This window comes from Thalassophryne amazonica, chromosome 19 (assembly GCF_902500255.1).
Source record: "Thalassophryne amazonica chromosome 19, fThaAma1.1, whole genome shotgun sequence".
In the NCBI taxonomy this organism is placed as follows: Eukaryota; Metazoa; Chordata; class Actinopteri; order Batrachoidiformes; family Batrachoididae; genus Thalassophryne; species Thalassophryne amazonica.
Genome location: NC_047121.1, coordinates 41770300 through 41789330, shown reverse-complemented (window position 1 = coordinate 41789330; position 19031 = coordinate 41770300). Strand labels below are relative to the sequence as shown.

General features: G+C 42.6%; 1 protein-coding gene across 1 annotated transcript in view; it reads right to left on the bottom strand.

Moving 5' to 3' along the window:
- Positions 1 to 19031, bottom strand: part of nrd1a (nardilysin a (N-arginine dibasic convertase)) — a 69640-nt gene that overhangs the window by 29632 nt on the left and 20977 nt on the right. Inside the window, exons 5-14 of the mRNA XM_034195186.1 lie at positions 18759 to 18832; positions 18549 to 18644; positions 18228 to 18350; positions 16724 to 16781; positions 16371 to 16444; positions 16220 to 16289; positions 15907 to 15984; positions 13698 to 13818; positions 5790 to 5848; positions 5542 to 5596 (exon numbers count right to left, since the gene is read on the bottom strand). Coding sequence (XP_034051077.1) covers positions 5542 to 5596; positions 5790 to 5848; positions 13698 to 13818; positions 15907 to 15984; positions 16220 to 16289; positions 16371 to 16444; positions 16724 to 16781; positions 18228 to 18350; positions 18549 to 18644; positions 18759 to 18832 — 808 coding nt within the window. The remainder of the gene's footprint in view (positions 1 to 5541; positions 5597 to 5789; positions 5849 to 13697; positions 13819 to 15906; positions 15985 to 16219; positions 16290 to 16370; positions 16445 to 16723; positions 16782 to 18227; positions 18351 to 18548; positions 18645 to 18758; positions 18833 to 19031) is intronic.

Sequence of the window (19031 nt, the reverse complement as noted above, 5' to 3'; positions counted from 1 at the left end):
AGTCAAGTCGACGGCTGTGAGTGCTTCACGCTCCGTGCCTCGTGTCAAGTCCACGGCTGTGAGTGCTTCACGCTCCGTGCCTCGTGTCAAGTCCACGGCTGTGAGTGCTTCACGCTCCGTGCCTCGTGTCAAGTCCACGGCTGTGAGTGCTTCACGCTTCGTGCCTTGTGTTAGCATTACGCTGTAAGTGATTTACACTCCGTGCCTTGCGTTACTATTTACACTGCGTGTGATTCACGCTTTGTCTTTCTATCTGTAACCGTCAGGGCTTGCGTTTGCCATCTGCACGCAGTCCACAATGTTGACAGGGCCTTTGTTGCATGGCTGTAGCACCTGTTTGGGCCCAGATGATGGACATATGTTTTGCCCCTCGTGTCTTGGGATCGGACACCTGAGGGAAGCCCTGACTGGTGATGCCTGCCTTAATTGTGCCAGCATGCCACTGGCAGAGAGATCTGCTAGAGTTGCGGCATTGGAAAGTGGAATGTCTAGTGCAACTTTGGCCTCCAGCCCCAGGAAGGAACCAAAGCGCCGTAAACACCCACATGCAGAAGCCCCTTCTGCTAAGAAGGTTACTCATGACCATGCTTTGGCTGAAAGGTCGAAACGTTGACTTCTGAGTTTGCTCAGATTAAGTCCTTGCTTCTGAATCTACAGCCAAGGGATGCCGTGACAGTTCCTGTTGTCCCTAATGAGGCTGATCAGACCAATATAGTTACTCAGCAGGAGGAAGATGTCATGTCTATTGCTGCGACTGATTCCTTGTACATGACAAGTGATATAAACTGTGTGGAGGATCAGGATGAGAGGGGTCTGTCTCCAAGCCATTCATTAGTGGGCTCTCACACCTCTGAGGCAGAGTCCCTGCCGCAAACTGGACCTGGACTATCCTTTGTCAAGCAAGCTGTTCAGTTGGCTTTATCCAGGCTTGGGATCGACAATCCCCCTGCGGAAACCACAGCTTCAAGTGCCTTTTTCAAAGTGAATCAGAAGCCTGAGTTCAACGTTCCACTTTCACAACCATATATCGAGGAGCTCCATCGATATTGGGCGAACCCCAAATCATTGACCCATCTATCACAGGACTGCAGAGCCCTTAGCTCTATGTGTGATTCGGCGCAGTATGGTCTGAACCGTATGCCTGCCGTTGACAGCATTATTGCGAACCTGGTTGTGGCTCCGGCTGATGTTGCTCGGCCGGATGCCCGCTGCCCACGACCTCAGTGTAGGGTCACTGATGACCTCCTCACCAAAAGCTATGACATAGCTGCTCGCATCAGTCACCTAGGCAACTCACTGTCCCATTTAGCCCTTGCCCTCTCAAAGTCTTTGAGGGAGGCAGAGGTTGATAATGTGATGCCTCACTAAAAAACTTTGCTTATATGTCCAGAGAGCTTGGCAGACTGATGTCAACCCTTACCATCACTAGACGTCAGGTGTGGCTTGCGCAGTCCCCCCTGTCTGAATCTTGCAGAGGCACACTCCGTTCACTGCCGGTTCTTCCAGGCCAAGTATTTGGACCTGCGGCCCAACAAACTTTGAAGAGTGCTGTTGAGGCTAGTAAATCTCGGCAACAGTTTGTTGACCTACACCAGTCTTCCAGACCTCAGCCAGTCAGACGTGCTATAGCTTTTCACTCTACATCCAGGCTTCCGCCGACTCCCAGAGCTGCACGTGCTTTCGCAGTTGAGGGCCAGCTCTCCCAAGGGCCTGCCTTTAGGGAGCCTACGGGCAGACCCCCAAGAACTGAACGGTTTCACAGGGCTTCCAGTAATCGCACCCAGAGGTTCTCGGGGATGCGAGGCAGAGGTGGTCGGGTTTGACTGCCAACGTTTGGCCCCAGCCGTTTTTCACGAAATCATCTCAGCCACTGGGAGGCTCAAGTTCAAGACCCATGGGTCATTTCAACCTTGTTCGAGGGTTACAGAATTCAGTTCAGATGTCGTCCTCCAAAGTTCAATGGGGTGAGGATGACTGTTGTTTCTGACTCGGAGCAGTCTGCTGCCCTACAATGGGAAGTTTTGGAACTCCTGGAGAAGGGGGCCATAGAGCCAGTTCACAGTTCAGACCAGCTCAGGGGGTTCTATTCAATTTATTTCCTTGTTCCAAAGAAGGATGGCGGCTTTCGTCCTATCCTTGATCTCCAACGTCTGAATCGTTATATCAAAGTGCTGCAGTTTCACATGCTCCGCACAGTAGACGTCCTTCAAACTATTACACCAGGAGACTGGTTCACAAGTGTCGACTTAAAGGACGCCTATTTCCATGTGCCAGTGGCGCCTCATCACAGGCAGTTTCTCCGCTTTGCTTTCGAAGGTCAGGCATACCAGTTCAGGGTGCTTCCTTTCAGCCTCTCTCTCGCCCCTCGTACATTTACCAGGCTGCAGCACTAGCGCCACTGCAAGCTCTTGGATTAAGAATCCAACCCTACTTAGATGATTGGCTTGTCTGCGCTCCAACTTAGGAGCAGGCGCACAACGACACAGCTCTCCTACTGAACCATGTCTCTCAGTTAGGACTCACAGTGAACTTTGCAAAGAGTTCTCTTGTTCCCAGTCAACAAACGACCTTCATAGGCATTGCCATCAACTCCCTGACTATAACTGCACTGCCATCCCCACAGAGAGTGGACGATGTAATTCGTCTCGTCTCACACATTCAACGGGCTGTGATGCTGCCCTTTGGTTTGCTGCTCCGGTTGATGGGCAAAATGACTGCAGTGTCGCTAGTGATACCTTTGGGACTTCTGTTTTTACGTCCCCTACAGATCTGGATCAACAACCTAGGCCTCAATTCAAAGTTGCATAAGCACAGGCTTGTACGACTCTCCAACCAGTGCCTTCTGCACCTCAGACCCTGGGGGAACGTGGACTTCATCTGCAAGGGTGTCCCTCTAGGCTCCGTCCCTTCTCGCCAAGAGGTGGTTGTTACAGATGCATCACTCAAAGGTTGGGAGGCCGTGTGGAATCACAGGATGGTGAGGGGTGTCTGGAGTCCTCAGGAGAGACTCACATAAACGTGCTGGAGCTTCGCGCTGTGCGACTGGCTGTCAAGCATTTCCTCCCGGCCCTGAGAGGAAGACATGTTCTTGTCCAGTCGGACAACACGTCAACAGTCTATCACATAAACCATCAGGGGGGCACCAGGTCCAATCACTCATTGGCAGAAACTCGGAGGCTTCTCTTATGGGCGTTGCCTCGCCTTCAAAGTGTCAGAGCAGTTCATCTGCCTGGCGTACAGAACAGCACTGCAGACTTACTCTCCAGACAGAAACCACCACCGGGAGAGTGGAGACTGAACCCAATTGTGGTCCAAATGATCTGGCAGAAGTATGGTGTAGCGGAAGTGGACCTTTTCGCTTCAAGCACCTCGACACATTGCCCATGGTGGTACTCCCTCTCGGAACCAAACAGCCCGCTGGGGCAGGATGCATTGGCTCACCCGTGGCCGGATTGCCTCCTTTATGCCTTCCCTCCTCTCCCGCTGCTAATGTTGACACTGCACAGGATAGACCAGAGCAGCCACAGGGTGCTGCTGGTTGCTCCGTTCTGGCCGGGGAGGATTTGGTTTCCCATGATTTACAAACTCCTCGAGGGAGAACCTTGGGCTCTCCCGGAGAGGAAGGATTTATTGTCACAGCTACAAGGGAGGATTTAGCACCCTCACCCAGAATGCCTTCAACTGTATGTGTGGCCGTTGAGGGGCTGGACTCTGTGTTAAGTTCTTCTGACCAGGGTGTTGTTCAGACTATCTTTAATTCACGTGCTGCTTCTACCAGGGCTTTGTATGACAACAGATGGAAGCTGTTTGCGCAGTGTTGTGAGAACCAAAAGTTAGACCCGGAGCGTTGCCCTGTGCCTATTCTCCTCAAATATTTACAAGAACTGCTGGAAAGGACTTTCTGTCGCTACCTTGAAGGTTTATGTTGCTGCAATCTCTGCCCGGCACGTCTACATTGATGGCCAGTCAGTGGGTTCACATCTCTTAGTGTGTCGTTTTTTGAAAGGTGCTCTATGTTTGCGGCCTCCAAGGCCTGCACGTGTACCTTCATGGGACCTTCCCCTAGTCCTGGAGGGTTTAAAGCTTATCCCCTTTCGAACCAGTTGAAAGTGCTGATCTTAAATGGGTGTCTGTGAAGACTGCCTTTCTACTTGCACCGTCTTCGGCTAAGTGGGTGGGAGAGCTCCATGCCCTATCAGTTGCTGGGGAATGTTTGCAATGGAATTCTGACAGATCTGGGGTTACGCTGTGGCCTAATCCGTCCTTTTTACCCAAGAGAATTTCAACCTTTCATGTTAACCAGCCAGTTTCCTTGGCTGTGTATGCCCCACATTCTGATCCAGGATTATCTGTTTCAGGTTCCCTGTGCCCTGTCCGAATGTTGAAGCAGTACATTAGTGCGACTGCCGGGATCTGAAAAATGGATGCCCTGTTTGTGTGTTACGGTGATCACAAGAGGCTGTGCTGTCTCAAAGCAGCGAGTCTCGCATTGGGTCGTGAATGCCATTTTACAAGTATACAGGTCCAGTGGTCTTCAGCCTCCTAAGGTTACGTGTCATTCCACCAGAGGGGTGTCCATCTCCTGGGCTGCACTGAGAGGTGTCCCTTTGAGTGATTTGTGCTACTGCTATGTGGGCTTCATCCTGTACCATCGCCCACTACTACAGACTGAATGTGGCTGCTCCTCCTGCGGTGACTTCGGCGGTGTTGTCTGCCTCCACTCCCCACTGCTGATGCGAGGTGAGTGTGACTCTTTGTGACCTTGTTGGTATTAAGTCATCCAGGTGCTAAAGCACTGCCCTCTGGCGGTCAAGAGGAATGAAATGGAACGAGAGTTACGAATATAACTACGGTTCTATGAATTCCGGATGACCGCCAGAGTTGCTTGTCACTCAGAGTCTTGCGAGTTCATTCCGAAAAGAAGCAAGCGCTGGGTGCGTCTGGTATATAAAGACAACCAGTGACGTCACCCAGGTCACATCCAATGGCGTGACATTGTTGGTATATATTCTCGACCTCTGTGCTGCGCTCATGTAGTTATCCAGGTGCTAAAGCACCGCCCTCTGGAGGTCATCCGGAATTCATAGAACCGTAGTTACATTCGTAACTCTCATTTTTCACAAAAATAAATGTAATTTTTTAAGATCAATGTGGAAAGATGGTCTGTCGTCCCCACCCCCACACATACACACCATCTTTATCAATGCCATTGCAGGTTCTCTGATCTGTGTCTCTGTGCTGGACCAAGACAGAGCCAAAATTTGGTGCAGAGCCAAACGGACGACTCTGCTCACATGCAATAAGTGACACAGTGAGAATAAGTTGACCATTTGCAATGGATCTTATAACACAGACCAAAAGGACAATGTTTTGTTAAACTGAATGCGACATCTTGAAATAAATTCTAGAGCATACAAATTTATATAATCATACCACACAACCCTATCTCACATGCACGTACATGTTAACCCTTGCACACAGTCATTAATAACGCATTAACTCGATTTAAATCAAAATGCATCAAGTAAAGAAAATTATTACCTGCTCCTGATAGCGAAACTCATTTGCTTCAATCTTCTGAATCTCTTCATATATCCTAAACAGACAGTATTATCAACTTTAATAATTACAGGGCTTTTTTGAAGTCACACACACAACAACAACATTCAAAAATACACTTACAATCAAACGTGCAAAATTGTAAACATCCTTTCTACAAAATACAATACAGATGTTAGATTAAATTGTAAAAATTGGCTTAGTTTGAGATTGCATGTAAGGCAACGTGCCTCTGCTGTGGTCCAAGAGTCTGCAGCATCTTCAGATACTGAAACACCAGATGTGTCACCTGTTAAAGACACCGACACACAAATTAGACATGTTATTTTGAAAGCAGCACAGCCTTTAAGAGACCTCTCGTATGAGATGAATACATTGCCTGGTTTGATATCTTCATGCATGTTGTTCAAATGACTTACTAAATAAAGTATTGCAAAACAGAGCATCACCAAGAACAAAGGCATTCTCCCTCAGCCTCAAGTGTGCTTTGAGCCACGCGGTCCCATTATTCAGCAAATCTGGATTACAGTTTGCTGGAGGAAATGTGTGTTAATTTTGGGAAAGTGCAACAATTATGCTGATGTAAGATAGAGGCTGCCAATAGTGTTGACATTGTTATCTGATTACAGTCATTATATCAAGCTATTGCAATTACTGTGACATCTGTTTAACACTAAACTCATTTAAATGAGGGTCCTCAGTCATTCATGTTTAACAGATTTAAATAAAGGGTGCGCAACTGACAAGTAAATGCAGGCACAACCTCAGCTTTTGTGTGTAAGAGCTAATGTCTCCAGTGACTAATCTGATTGCAAGACTAAGAATGCATAGTTTAGGAACAGTAGACCAAAGTTAAACTTGTATTCCTTCAGCCAACTAAAACATTTTTTATTTTTTTGATTCTCTTCATATACTGGAAAAAGTAGGTTTAGAAAATGGAGAGATGGGTGAATTAATTAAAAGGTAAATTACTTTTTTAAGTGGAAGCTGCTAAAAAAGATGTGGACTAGAACACAAACCTTTAAATTTTGTATTTTGTATGAAAGCAAGGGTTTTGCAAAGCTGCTTTCGTCCAGGTTGCAAGAAGAAAGCGATAGGATAGTCCCACACAGTATCTCAGCATTACAATGAGAAGTACAGAATTCAAATGATAACAAGGTCATATATTTTTACAAAGACTGAGCAAATCTTCTGCAGAATACACATGCATTCTCAATTCTACAGTTTCTTAAACACCTACACAACTGAAGCAACTAAGCCTTTTTATAACTCTTTTCCCACACAGGAGTCACAAATTCCTTCACAAGGGCAATTAACAATAAAAGGTTTTATAAAGCATAAAAACCAACCCACTGTATAATGTTGCAAAATGACCCAATGAATAAAATGTAAAATGTGTGCAAAAAAGTTAATTAAATTTACTTTTATAAAGATCCATAAGTCACCTGGGTCTGAATGAATTTTGGCATTTCCAAGCAATCAATGACTATGTTCTCCACGCTTTGTAGTTTTCGTGTATTGTTTGTGGCTAAAGCCAAATACAAGTGTTTATTTTTGCTCCCTCTCTCTCTTCTAACAGTGGAAGAGAAAGATAGTGCAGCAGATACTGGCGAATATATCCCCAAATCATGCAAATGGTGATACAAGCACCAAATTTGGCACAGTGGTAGATTGGATACTTTTTAATTTTATCCAATTTGCCGCTTGAAAATCCATTAGGAGATGACATGTCTGCTCTGTCCCCAAAAATCAATAATACAAAGTGTCGGGGGATCACTCAAGTACACTTTTATGCTACATATGAGTGAAAATGGTGAAATGCTTCTTGAGATATCATGGTAACAAGGGTGGCAATGTAAATATCTTGAATATGTCACTATGACCTTGAAACTGACCCCAAGGTCACCATAATCGACTGGTGTCGGGTGATCATCCAAGTACACCCTTATGCTAAATATGAATGAAACTGGTCAACTGGTTCTTGAAATATTGTGCTAACAAGCGATAATGGATGGACGGACAGATGGACGGAGGGACTGGCATGCTGATCACTCTATCCCCAGTATTTCATACCGGGGGGGGAATAAAAATGGATGCCATCTTGGAATTTCATGTGGCAAATCAGGCAGATTTGAAGACCATGTTCCAAAGAACAACTGTGCTGGATTTTATGCTTGTAACACTATTTGCATGATTTTTCCATTATCCGCTCCCCTAAGAGGGGTCTGGATTAAGATGCTGGGATATCATACATCAAATATAATGTAATCATCACTTTGTGGAGAGGGTGTGGTTTAACACTGTTTGTGAAGAGATGTGAGATGATAGGTATTAAAGGCACTGCGCTGCGGTGGTTTGAATCATATTTGTCTAATAGATTACAATTTGTTCATGTAAATGGGGAATCTTCTTCACAGACTAAAGTTAATTATGGAGTTCCACAAGGTTCTGTGCTAGGACCAATTTTATTCACTTTATATATGCTTCCCTTAGGCAGTATTATTAGACGGTATTGCTTACATTTTCATTGTTACGCAGATGATACCCAGCTTTATCTATCCATGAAGCCAGAGGACACACACCAATTAGCTAAACTGCAGGATTGTCTTACAGACATAAAGACATGGATGACCTCTAATTTCCTGCTTTTAAACTCAGATAAAACTGAAGTTATTGTACTTGGCCCCACAAATCTTAGAAACATGGTGTCTAACCAGATCCTTACTCTGGATGGCATTACCCTGACCTCTAGTAATACTGTGAGAAATCTTGGAGTCATTTTTGATCAGGATATGTCATTCAAAGCGCATATTAAACAAATATGTAGGACTGCTTTTTTGCATTTACGCAATATTTCTAAAATCAGAAAGGTCTTGTCTCAGAGTGATGCTGAAAAACTAATTCATGCATTTATTTCCTCTAGGCTGGACTATTGTAATTCATTATTATCAGGTTGTCCTAAAAGTTCCCTAAAAAGCCTTCAGTTAATTCAAAATGCTGCAGCTAGAGTGCTGACGGGGACTAGAAGGAGAGAGCATATCTCACCCATATTGGCCTCTCTTCATTGGCTTCCTGTTAATTCTAGAATAGAATTTAAAATTCTTCTTCTTACTTATAAGGTTTTGAATAATCAGGTCCCATCTTATCTTAGGGACCTCGTAGTACCATATCACCCCAATAGAGCGCTTCGCTCTCAGACTGCAGGCTTACTTGTAGTTCCTAGGGTTTGTAAGAGTAGAATGGGAGGCAGAGCCTTCAGCTTTCAGGCTCCTCTCCTGTGGAACCAGCTCCCAATTCAGATCAGGGAGACAGACACCCTCTCTACTTTTAAGATTAGGCTTAAAACTTTCCTTTTTGCTAAAGCTTATAGTTAGGGCTGGATCAGGTGACCCTGAACCATCCCTTAGTTATGCTGCTATAGACGTAGACTGCTGGGGGGTTCCCATGATGCACTCTTTCTTTCTCTTTTTGCTCTGTATGCACCACTCTGCATTTAATCATTAGTGATCGATCTCTGCTCCCCTCCACAGCATGTCTTTTTCCTGGTTCTCTCCCTCAGCCCCAACCAGTCCCAGCAGAAGACTGCCCCTCCCTGAGCCTGGTTCTGCTGGAGGTTTCTTCCTGTTAAAAGGGAGTTTTTCCTTCCCACTGTAGCCAAGTGCTTGCTCACAGGGGGTCGTTTTGACCGTTGGGGTTTTACATCATTATTGTATGGCCTTGCCTTACAATATAAAGCGCCTTGGGGCAACTGTTTGTTGTGATTTGGCGCTATATAAAAAAAAAATTGATTGATTGATGATGAACAGCTGCAGTGTAATAGTAGCCACTTGCCCGCTCCAAGCAATCAATTATCCACCTTCTATTTAGTCTCAGTGCAAGTGGGGGCGAATGGGGAATGGAGTTTGGGGGACTCTAAATTGAGAATGCTTGAACATCAAAAATGGAGATGAGTGGGTGAGTAGATTAGTCCATCCCAGCCAGACTGTGTAGACAATAACTCAAACAGAATAAACGCCATCATCTCACAAAATCAAAATAGCAGCCAATGAGGATGAAGTGTTTGGTTGGTGGTTAACTTTGATGCACCAGCTCAATCCAAAAAACAGCTTTGTGTTGCCTCATATCCCAAAAATGTCTCTGCCAACTGTTGGATGCGTTGTTAATGCTTAATGGATTGTGGAAATTTACAAACTGCCAGCCTTCACATGGGTATCAGCTAGCAATCATGGTGAGAAACATGACGCCCACTACATGGGCAAATATGGGCCAAAATATATAGTATAACAGGAAAGTAAATCCAGAGCTCCCCTAACTTTGCACTGGTACTGCAAATTATTGATGACAAACTCAAAACACTGTTTGGAACATTTTGAACCTTTTAAACACCCCCATGTGTAAACAGAGTCGGCATCAAAAGGAGGACACCATGAGCTGTGTTGAATGGGGCCTCATTATGTCACCAAAACAAATATTTAGAAATGTTTTAATGGGCCTGATAAAAATACAAAATGTGAATTAACTAGGACTGCAGTGTTCCAATTCATAAACACTTCAAAATAAGTAAAAATTGTGTTACTTATGGAAAGACTGGAGTCAGTGGAGGGTCTGTACAAACAGTACCAGTCAAACGTTTGGACAAACTTTCCCATTCAGTTGAAATGCATTGATGTTAATAAACCATGGCAGGTCTCATACTTGCATTTTCTGAGTCATTCCCCTAAAGGTAAACCAGTTCAAGCATTTCCTTCCCAATATATTTCTTCAAAAAAATTCTTAAGTTAACATTTTTTTAAGTTACCCTGTTAACAAACAAACTGTACAAACACAGCTCCATTGCAAAGGTTCTGAGGTTTACGATGGTCATGCTTAAAATAGGACTTTCATGAGACGTTTCCTCATGTGGACCGCTTTGTAATTTTGGCAGCATGTGGTGCACTGTAGTGAAAACACAGGCACAGTGAGGGGTGTAGCAATTGGCTGGCATGGTGTCACTTTTGTGACTTTCTACTCCATTACCAAATTTCAACATGTCATGATAACACTCACTCAGAGCCACAGTGATTGGCCATTACTGTTACCCAGTATGAATTCATCACAGTCAAACCCAACTGTCAGGTGCACATCCAGCAACCAAAAACACCAAAAGTACAAACCCACACCCTCAATGCACAACGTGCAAAGTTTTTGGTTGTATTTTGTACAATGATTCATGAAATTAGTTCCCTCTGAGTTAAACAGCTCCAGGTTCATCCAGTTTGAATGGAGAAGTGGATGATGAAGAGCCCTTAATCTCAGTAAACAACACCCTCAAGGCTTCTGCATTCAGCATTCATACAGCAGTTACCAATGCAAGATTGCTGACTGAAACATTTTTCTTTAAGTGCTTAAGAATCAATAAATAGCCCTCCTGTTGAGATAACCAACTATGTCCCTGTTTAACACAGGTGTTGTCATAGCAACTAATAACTGTGTGCCTCCGTTAAATCACTTGACATCTGACTGAAAACTGAGAAAATAGTCGAGGTGGGTCCTTCCACTATATAACTTTTAGCAATGTGTTATTACTGAAGTATCACATAATTGTCACCCAACAGAGACAAGAATTATAAAAACATTTGATTCTGTATTATATAGCCACAAGAGAATGCAGGTCTCGCCAAACATAATTTGCAAAACGTGAATGATTAGGGACGGGTATTGATAAGATTTTATCAATATCGATGCCAGTCCCTTATCAATACCGCCTGTAAATTTTCTGTGTACAAAAAGTAGGCTTTACAGGTTTTCTATGTCAACAAAATTTTATTGAGTCTTAAAGTAAATAAATATGAAATTGGTCACTGGATCCTTGATCTCTGGGACAGGTTCATTCAGGAGTCAGCAAGGCCTTATTTAGGACATTGTTTTGGTGATTAGGGATGTCCTCATGTATTGTAATAAATATTCCGGAGAAAGGTAAGAGCTTCTCTCAGAATTTAGAAGAATAGCCTGAAAGAAGTTTCTCTTGGAAGTATTTTAGACATAGGATCAGCAGGTTAGGTGAATTGGAAACTTTATAATTGTCCAGGTCACCCTTGTAAAAGAGATCTTGAACTCAATGGGACTAACCTGGTTAAATAAAGATTAAATTAAAGTGGGAGGGGGAAGTGTTGGCTTTATAAATACTTGAAAGACACTAGACTCAAGAGGATTTAGTACAGCTATAACAGACTGATGCAGTAGGTGGCAGCAATGCAACAATAAGGATGCCAGCTGCCATTAAATGCCACATAAGAGAGGGTGTGCTTGATTTATATCACTGGAACGTGTTTTAAGGGCAGAACTCATTCATTTCTGCATTCACAAAATGCCTCAAGAAACTACAAAAAAATGCATAAAAGTATTTAATTTACTCATATCTGTTGTCAGTCTGGGTAAATTGTCTGACTCTGACCCATCAATTGTGCAGCTAATCTCGTTTCCTCAGTGGAGGGTGTACAACACAAAACCAAATGTATTTTCGTTATGGTGCAATGTGAACTGAAGAACCGATGAGGGAATCATTAAACAAAAAGGCTACTGATGTCAGTGGATCAAATCATTTCTTACCGATTCTTAAAAGGAACCGGTTTTCGATACCCTTCCCTATTCACGATATATGTTTTCTTTCAGTTTAAATAGTTTACGGATCAATTATTTCAGGAAATCTTGATCACAAACCCTATCTCCGCAAAAATATATGTATTTTGGAGGGGGGGGCGTACTACAGCGGCCTCTCGCTTCTGGTGTCAAGCTCCTGGCCCCACTAACCCTAACCCACTATGGGGACAGTCACAGATGGCGAGTTTGACTGGGGTGGTACACCTGACAAACGTAACGCAGGTGTCAGGGAGGACAGAAACCTCCCATGGAGCAAAAGGGCAAAAGCTTGCTTGATCTTGATTTTCAGTATCAATATAGTCAGTGAAAGCGGGCCTCGTGATCATTCTGACTTTTTGGATTTTAAGCAGTGTGTGTCAGAAAAGTTACCACAGGGATAACTGGCTCGTGGCCAAGCGTTCACAGTGACATCACTTTTTGATCCTTCGACGTCGACTCTTCCTATCATCATGAAGCAGAATTCACCAAACGTTGGATTGTTCACCCACACACCACACATGCGAGTCGAGGGGTGGGACGAAGCCCCGTGGTGGAACGAAAGTGAGCGGTGTGCAGTCATAATCCCACAGATGTTGGCTCCTCAGACAAGCACATACACCAAATCATGAAGAAATTCACATTTTGCCACTTACATTTTTCGACACCTGCATTCACGTTTGGGGAGATATTTTTTCAGTATTCACGTTTTGCAATTCACAGTTTGCGGATAATTCATGATATGCAGCTGATTCATGTTTTGGGGGTTAACAGAGCACAATATCCCCCCTGTCAAATGCTGCTTTGGTACATGTGCTGGCTACATCCTGAAAACATTTCAAGGTATGTGATAGTTGATTTCAGAATGCAGATACTAACTCATGAAACTGGCAGTGTCTAAATTTGTTAATCAAGGGCCATAACTCTGGTAACATGGGTCCAACTCGAATGATATAATATGCACTTTACCAAACAATAACAAGGACTTTCATTTAATTTAATCTTTATTCAACCAAGTTAGCCCCATTGAGCTCAAGATCTCTTGTGCAAGGGAGACCTGGGCAATTATAAAGTCTCCAATTCACCAAACCTGCATGTCTTTTTTAAATGTGGGAGGAAATTGGAGCACCCCAAGGGAACCCACGCAAACACGGGGAGAACATGCAAACTCCACACAGAAAGGCCACAGGTGGGAATCGATCCCATTATCTTCTTGCTGTGAGGCAACAGTGCTAACCACTAAGCCACCGTGCTGCCCGACTTGCATCAAGGTTTACAAAACGCCTCCTAAATGCATGAGAAGAGTTGAATTCAGAATGCTTATGCCCTTTTTGGGACGGATGGATGGACGGATAGACAGACGGTGGACAGAAATCCCCAGGACATAATTTCGCTTCAGGCCCCAGCGGGGGATAAAAAACAATTTGTTTTGTTCTTTCTGTCTGTTTTCTGTGTCTCAGACCAGAGATTCAGAATGAAACAAATAAATAAAGTGAAGAGAATAAAAAGGTAGTTTTCTTTACTTGGTAGAAATTTTGGAAACCTTCATCAGTGAGGGTGATGGAGATGGAGAAGATGGAGTAGGTGGTGTTCTGGTCAAAACCCGTTTCACTGTTGCCTCCAAATAAAGCTAAGGCCCAGCACCTACAGACACACAAAAACACCCATGGGAATTAGATGAAAATGTCATTTGATGTTCTCCCTGTAGACAACATTTAAACAGAAGGCACAACTGTGCACCAAGCAGCCCCCCTCCAACCCCAGTAATTTGTTCTATGGCATTCAGTTGGCTTAATGTTAGCTTGATCACTTTGGTAGATCAATTAGGAGATATTCACTGAAGCATGCATTGTGTGTTCTGATAATATACTTGGAGATAAAAACAACCAGCTCTACATTGGGATTTGGGTAAATAGAACATTGGCAGTTCTGCTCTAAATTTAAGATGGTAAGTTTATAATTCATGTTGACCAAATATTTATTTCTGTATTTTTGTGGCTGATTGGTTCGGGCAAGGATAAGTTGCCACAGGCAGAAAAATCTCTGTTCACCAAAGTGAGTGGCTTTTAGAGGGTCTTGGTGAAACCCAATCATGCTTAAATTAACTTGCCTGAGACACACTCATTCTGAATGTCCATTTCAAATTGCATTTCTACAGTATACCCTTCTTTTGTCCTGACCACCAGTAATTTGAAGAAATAACAACTTCATCAAGTGGTTTCTTCTTGATGAGTGGACAGAAACAGATTTTTATATATTTTAGTCGAAAAACAACAGGAAGAGAGGAAAATAGCATCATGACTGCTTTTTTAAGGTGGTAACAAACCTACATTTATTGCTGGTTGATATGAAGCACTTTACTGACGTCCCTTTAAAGTCATCTCAAACAATCCAAGCCACATGACTGATTCTTGCAAAAGCCAATTCCTGTCATTTTGCCAAACATATGAAATTTTTATAATGCAAACATCCACATTAGATCTTAAATTACATAGATGAGGCTGGTGAGAGAGAGTTCCGTGGCAGCCACTACATTTGAAAATTATACTAACTGATCATAGTCAAAAATGGTGTAAAACTTCCTCTCTTACGATTAAGTAGTAGAATGAAGCAAATAATGCAACACAAAACACAAATGAAACAGCCAAGGCAGATCAACCAATGGCAACTTCAGATTTCCACCTAAACTCATCACTTGATGTACCTTCAAAAAGTTGATCAAATAAGTTTCAAATTATTAGAACTTTATTTTCATGCTGTATTAAAGTTAACCCAAAAACCTGTTCATCTTGATTAATTATTGTAATTAAATTTTTCTACATTAATAAAGTTGATTAAACTTTTGTTGCACTTTAAGTGTTTCTCCAGTTGTTTGTGTCCAATCTAAAATACCTTCACGTGCCCCAGAGTGGACGTGATCTCCAGTTTTGAAACCACTGGCCTGCAATAACGTAACACACACACAGTTCTGATTGGAATGGTAAAAGGACTGCATTTATATAGCGCTTTTCCATCTGCATCAGATGCTCAAAGCGCTTTACAATAATGCCTCACATTCACCCCGATGTCAGGGGTGGAAATAATAGCCGTGAGAAAAAAATAAATAAATAAAAAATACGCTCACCAAAAAGACTATAAGCTTTGTGATTTCCAGTCAGTACTGCCAAAATCAGTTTGTGATGAGATATAAATGGACAGCTCGTTCTTCAATTTCACTGACAGGAACAGCAATGGCCCAATTTCAAACCATCCTCTTGGCCAATAACACTGTGATTGTCCGAGTTCAAGCCTGAAATCAAAAACCCTCAACTGCCTCTGCAGTTGGTTCCAAAAAGGAAGTTAGACTGAGGACACTCAAATTTTGTGACCGTCATTTACAAACAATTGCAGGCAGCACACGCAGCAAACAGGAATATTCTAGTAAATATCCAAGTGGCACTGATGGCAAAAGGTATTACTGAATGGAGCTCTAGGAGGTTTTGGCAAATCACTTTGCCACTTAACGACAACATGCTAAAATGCTCTTTACAACTTGATCCAGCAATGAGAATGTATGAATCACATTGTCAAGTGGGCTAGAAGAGTGTATAGTTGGAAGATTAAGCATCAACACTTAGGGCCGCGTCAGAGACAGAAATGCTCATCTATACTGAGCAAATTGAAGACCTTTTAATTGGGTTTTCGAGTGCCCACAAATCAGCAAAACAAACAGACAAAAGCAATAACACTCACTTCTTTCTGAGTACTGAGAGGATGCTTCCTGTGCCTTCGTGGCCAATGAGCCACGAGATGTAATGGAGAGGCTTCACTCTGAAAAGAGGAGTGGAGAACATGAAAAAGCAGGAAAAAAAACTGTTGTGATCCTTCTACAATCAGCAGAAGCATGGTATTCTTCTGGAAGCCTAATTCTATGTTGATATGAAGACGCACCACTCTGACAAGACAGAACGGAAAAAAAGACAAACATATTTGTAGCAATTCCTTTCAAGCTTGGAGAAAGCCTGCTATGTGGTGGATAATTGAATTTTACATGACTTCTGCTCACCTGTAGTACTTCCCCTGAGGTGGAAGGGCCCAGGCGATATTCAAAGCGTGAACCTTCCGAACAGGAACAACTGCGAACATGGACACACTGAGAGAGCGCAGACAAGGCGTAGCTAGTGTTTTCAGAGACATTCAGTCACATGGAAATGTACCTCTGTACAGCTTGTTGAAGGATGGGGTGTCAAAAGGATCCAGCATGTCAGAGAAATCGGGTTTGGGCAGGCCGCTGTGGTGGGGGGAAGAGACTTGTTGAAGAACAGATAAACGGAGGACTGTTGGCCCTATTGTTGGGTACTGTTTAACAAACAATTCCTGTTTTAGCTTGATAAAAATAAATTAAAATGGGTTAAAAAAAATGGGGATATGTAAAACAATAGAGAATAATGCAGATGAAAAGTTGATATTTACATTTCAGCATATTCTCATAGAACAGTCAGACTCATGGCGAACTACAGCACCACAGCATTTCATCACAACCACTTAGTGGCTCTTTCTCACTACTTACTTGTTCGGCACCTTACTGAAGATCTCTCTCACCCACTCCTCCAGAGTGTCCAGCTTCTCTGAAGGACAGACCAAGTTAAGGAGGATAAATTAGTGTTTCTTCTTATTATAGTACTTAAAACCAATATTTCTAGGTGTGGGAAGCATCCAGTGCCATACTGGTTTCATATGTAACACTGAGCTGTGGAATACATTTACTCCTGAATTTAAATTATTATGCAATCAACAGATTTAGAAGACTACAGCGAATACATATACTTTATGTTCATACTTCTTGTTCATTAGTGTTTAAATGCCTTATTAGTTTGTTATACAAATTTTATTGATGTTAAATTGCATTCAGTAATAGCCATGGTACATGATTTGCATCACTTCCACTGATTGGTATTCTAGATGAACAGTTTGGATAAAACAGGAGTTGCAGCAGGAATTAATTAGACTTCTAAAGATGGCTGATATTGCAGGAATTCATTTCTTAGCAAAAAATGTTGACACCAGGCATCATTTTATTTGTATGTAGTAGTTAATTGGTTGTGTGGTGCTTTCTGTGAAACCCTCAAAAATGTATGAGAATTTTTATTTGTTTTTAATCTAGCTGTGTGCAGGCCTGAAGTATAAAACAATGCAAAATGATTTCTGATAGATTATGTTCTGTGTACTTTAGATATACAAGCAGTGAAACAGACACAGGTGCCCATTAGAGCAACGCAAATTTCTAATGAATAGGACAAAAGCGAATAAATATTTTCATGAAAATTCATGTCTTATTTTCAAATTCATTTGGTTATTTTATCAAATAGAAGTTCATCTTTCACATGTCAAGACCCTAAAGACACATCAAATAACTGAGCAAGCAAACCATTTTCTCTTTACTATTTACTGTTGATTACAGCTCATTCGTAATTACTTTTTTATTTGCTTATTTAAATGCATTTTAAATCAGTCTGTCCATAGAGAATAACAGTTTATAGACAGACATATTTAATCTGATAATACAGAAAGAAGGCGCTACTCCAGTGCATTTTATATATGGGATTTTCTTCTTCAAAAGCCATTTTTTAACAGGTGCAACATATACTCCAGAAAATCCAGCAATTATTATATTAATGTTTCAATTAATGAACTAATAATTTAGAAGAAGAAGTAAGTCTTATATCAACCCATTAGTGCCCATGCTTATCTCCGGATAAGTATGGGCACTACGACTGGTCTAAGACTACCCTGGATGGGACTCCAGTCCACCACAGGTTATTTCCCCAGCCAAGGCTGGTACCCATTTACAGCTAGATAGACTGGAACAATGCAGAAGTGTCTTGTCCAAGGATACAAATATATACTGTGAATAGGATTGTCAACCAGGTCTACATATTGGCAGCCCAACTGCAATCCCACTGAACTACCCATTCTACATAAATATAAATGAACCAGTCAAGTAATGAACTCATTTAACTTTCTCTAAGTTTACTCATCAACAATTCCATATGAAGGCAGCAGGTGATCCTGACCTTTTGACTGCACGGCCAGAGTCATGTAGTGAGCAGAGTAGTGTCTCTTCCAGAAGGCTCGCAGACGCTTGTAGACATTGATCTTCTTCTTCTTTGGCTCCTGCTTCAGGGTCTCAGCATTGCCTGGTGTTTTCACAAGTGAGCAATCAATTTAGCAGAGCTATAAAACAGTACAGAGGAGTGGCTTACAAATGTAGTGATATCAGCAAGAAATAAAAGTAGGCTTCAGTCTTGTGGTCCAGTTTGTTTGTTCTTGCTGAACATAGCCCGAGGAGGTCCTGTGTGTATTACCGGTCCCAGCGGTGGTGTTCTCTAACTCACCCCAGCAGAACTTGCCCATAGGGTGTCCAGGTTTAGCCAAATTGCCAAACAGCATCTCTTTCCTGTGGGAGTCTGATGGTTTGGCCAGCTGGTACTCTGTGAGAGAAGAAAAATTCAATAAAGAAAGGCAGCAATGTAGCTGGTGGAATCTCAGCTGAAATGGAACTTCTTAGTAGAGAGGGTGGGGCAAAAGAAAACCCCAGGACTCACCGCTATCAACGGCTTCCACTTCCCTGTCAATAGCGTCTCTGATCATCAGGGGGCAGATGAAGAACTGAGCCCACCTAAGAGCAAGATGGGAGAGCCACAATCAGAGGCCCGTCAGAGAGACAGGACACAGGTCAAACAGTCATATGGAGGCTCTCTCTCTCTCTCTCTCTTGCACACACACACAGACACACAATGGCTGACTCAAACTGTGATTTTCGTCAAAGCGGCTTGTCAGTACACATTTGACCTCAACCCAAATTTTTCAAAGTGTTA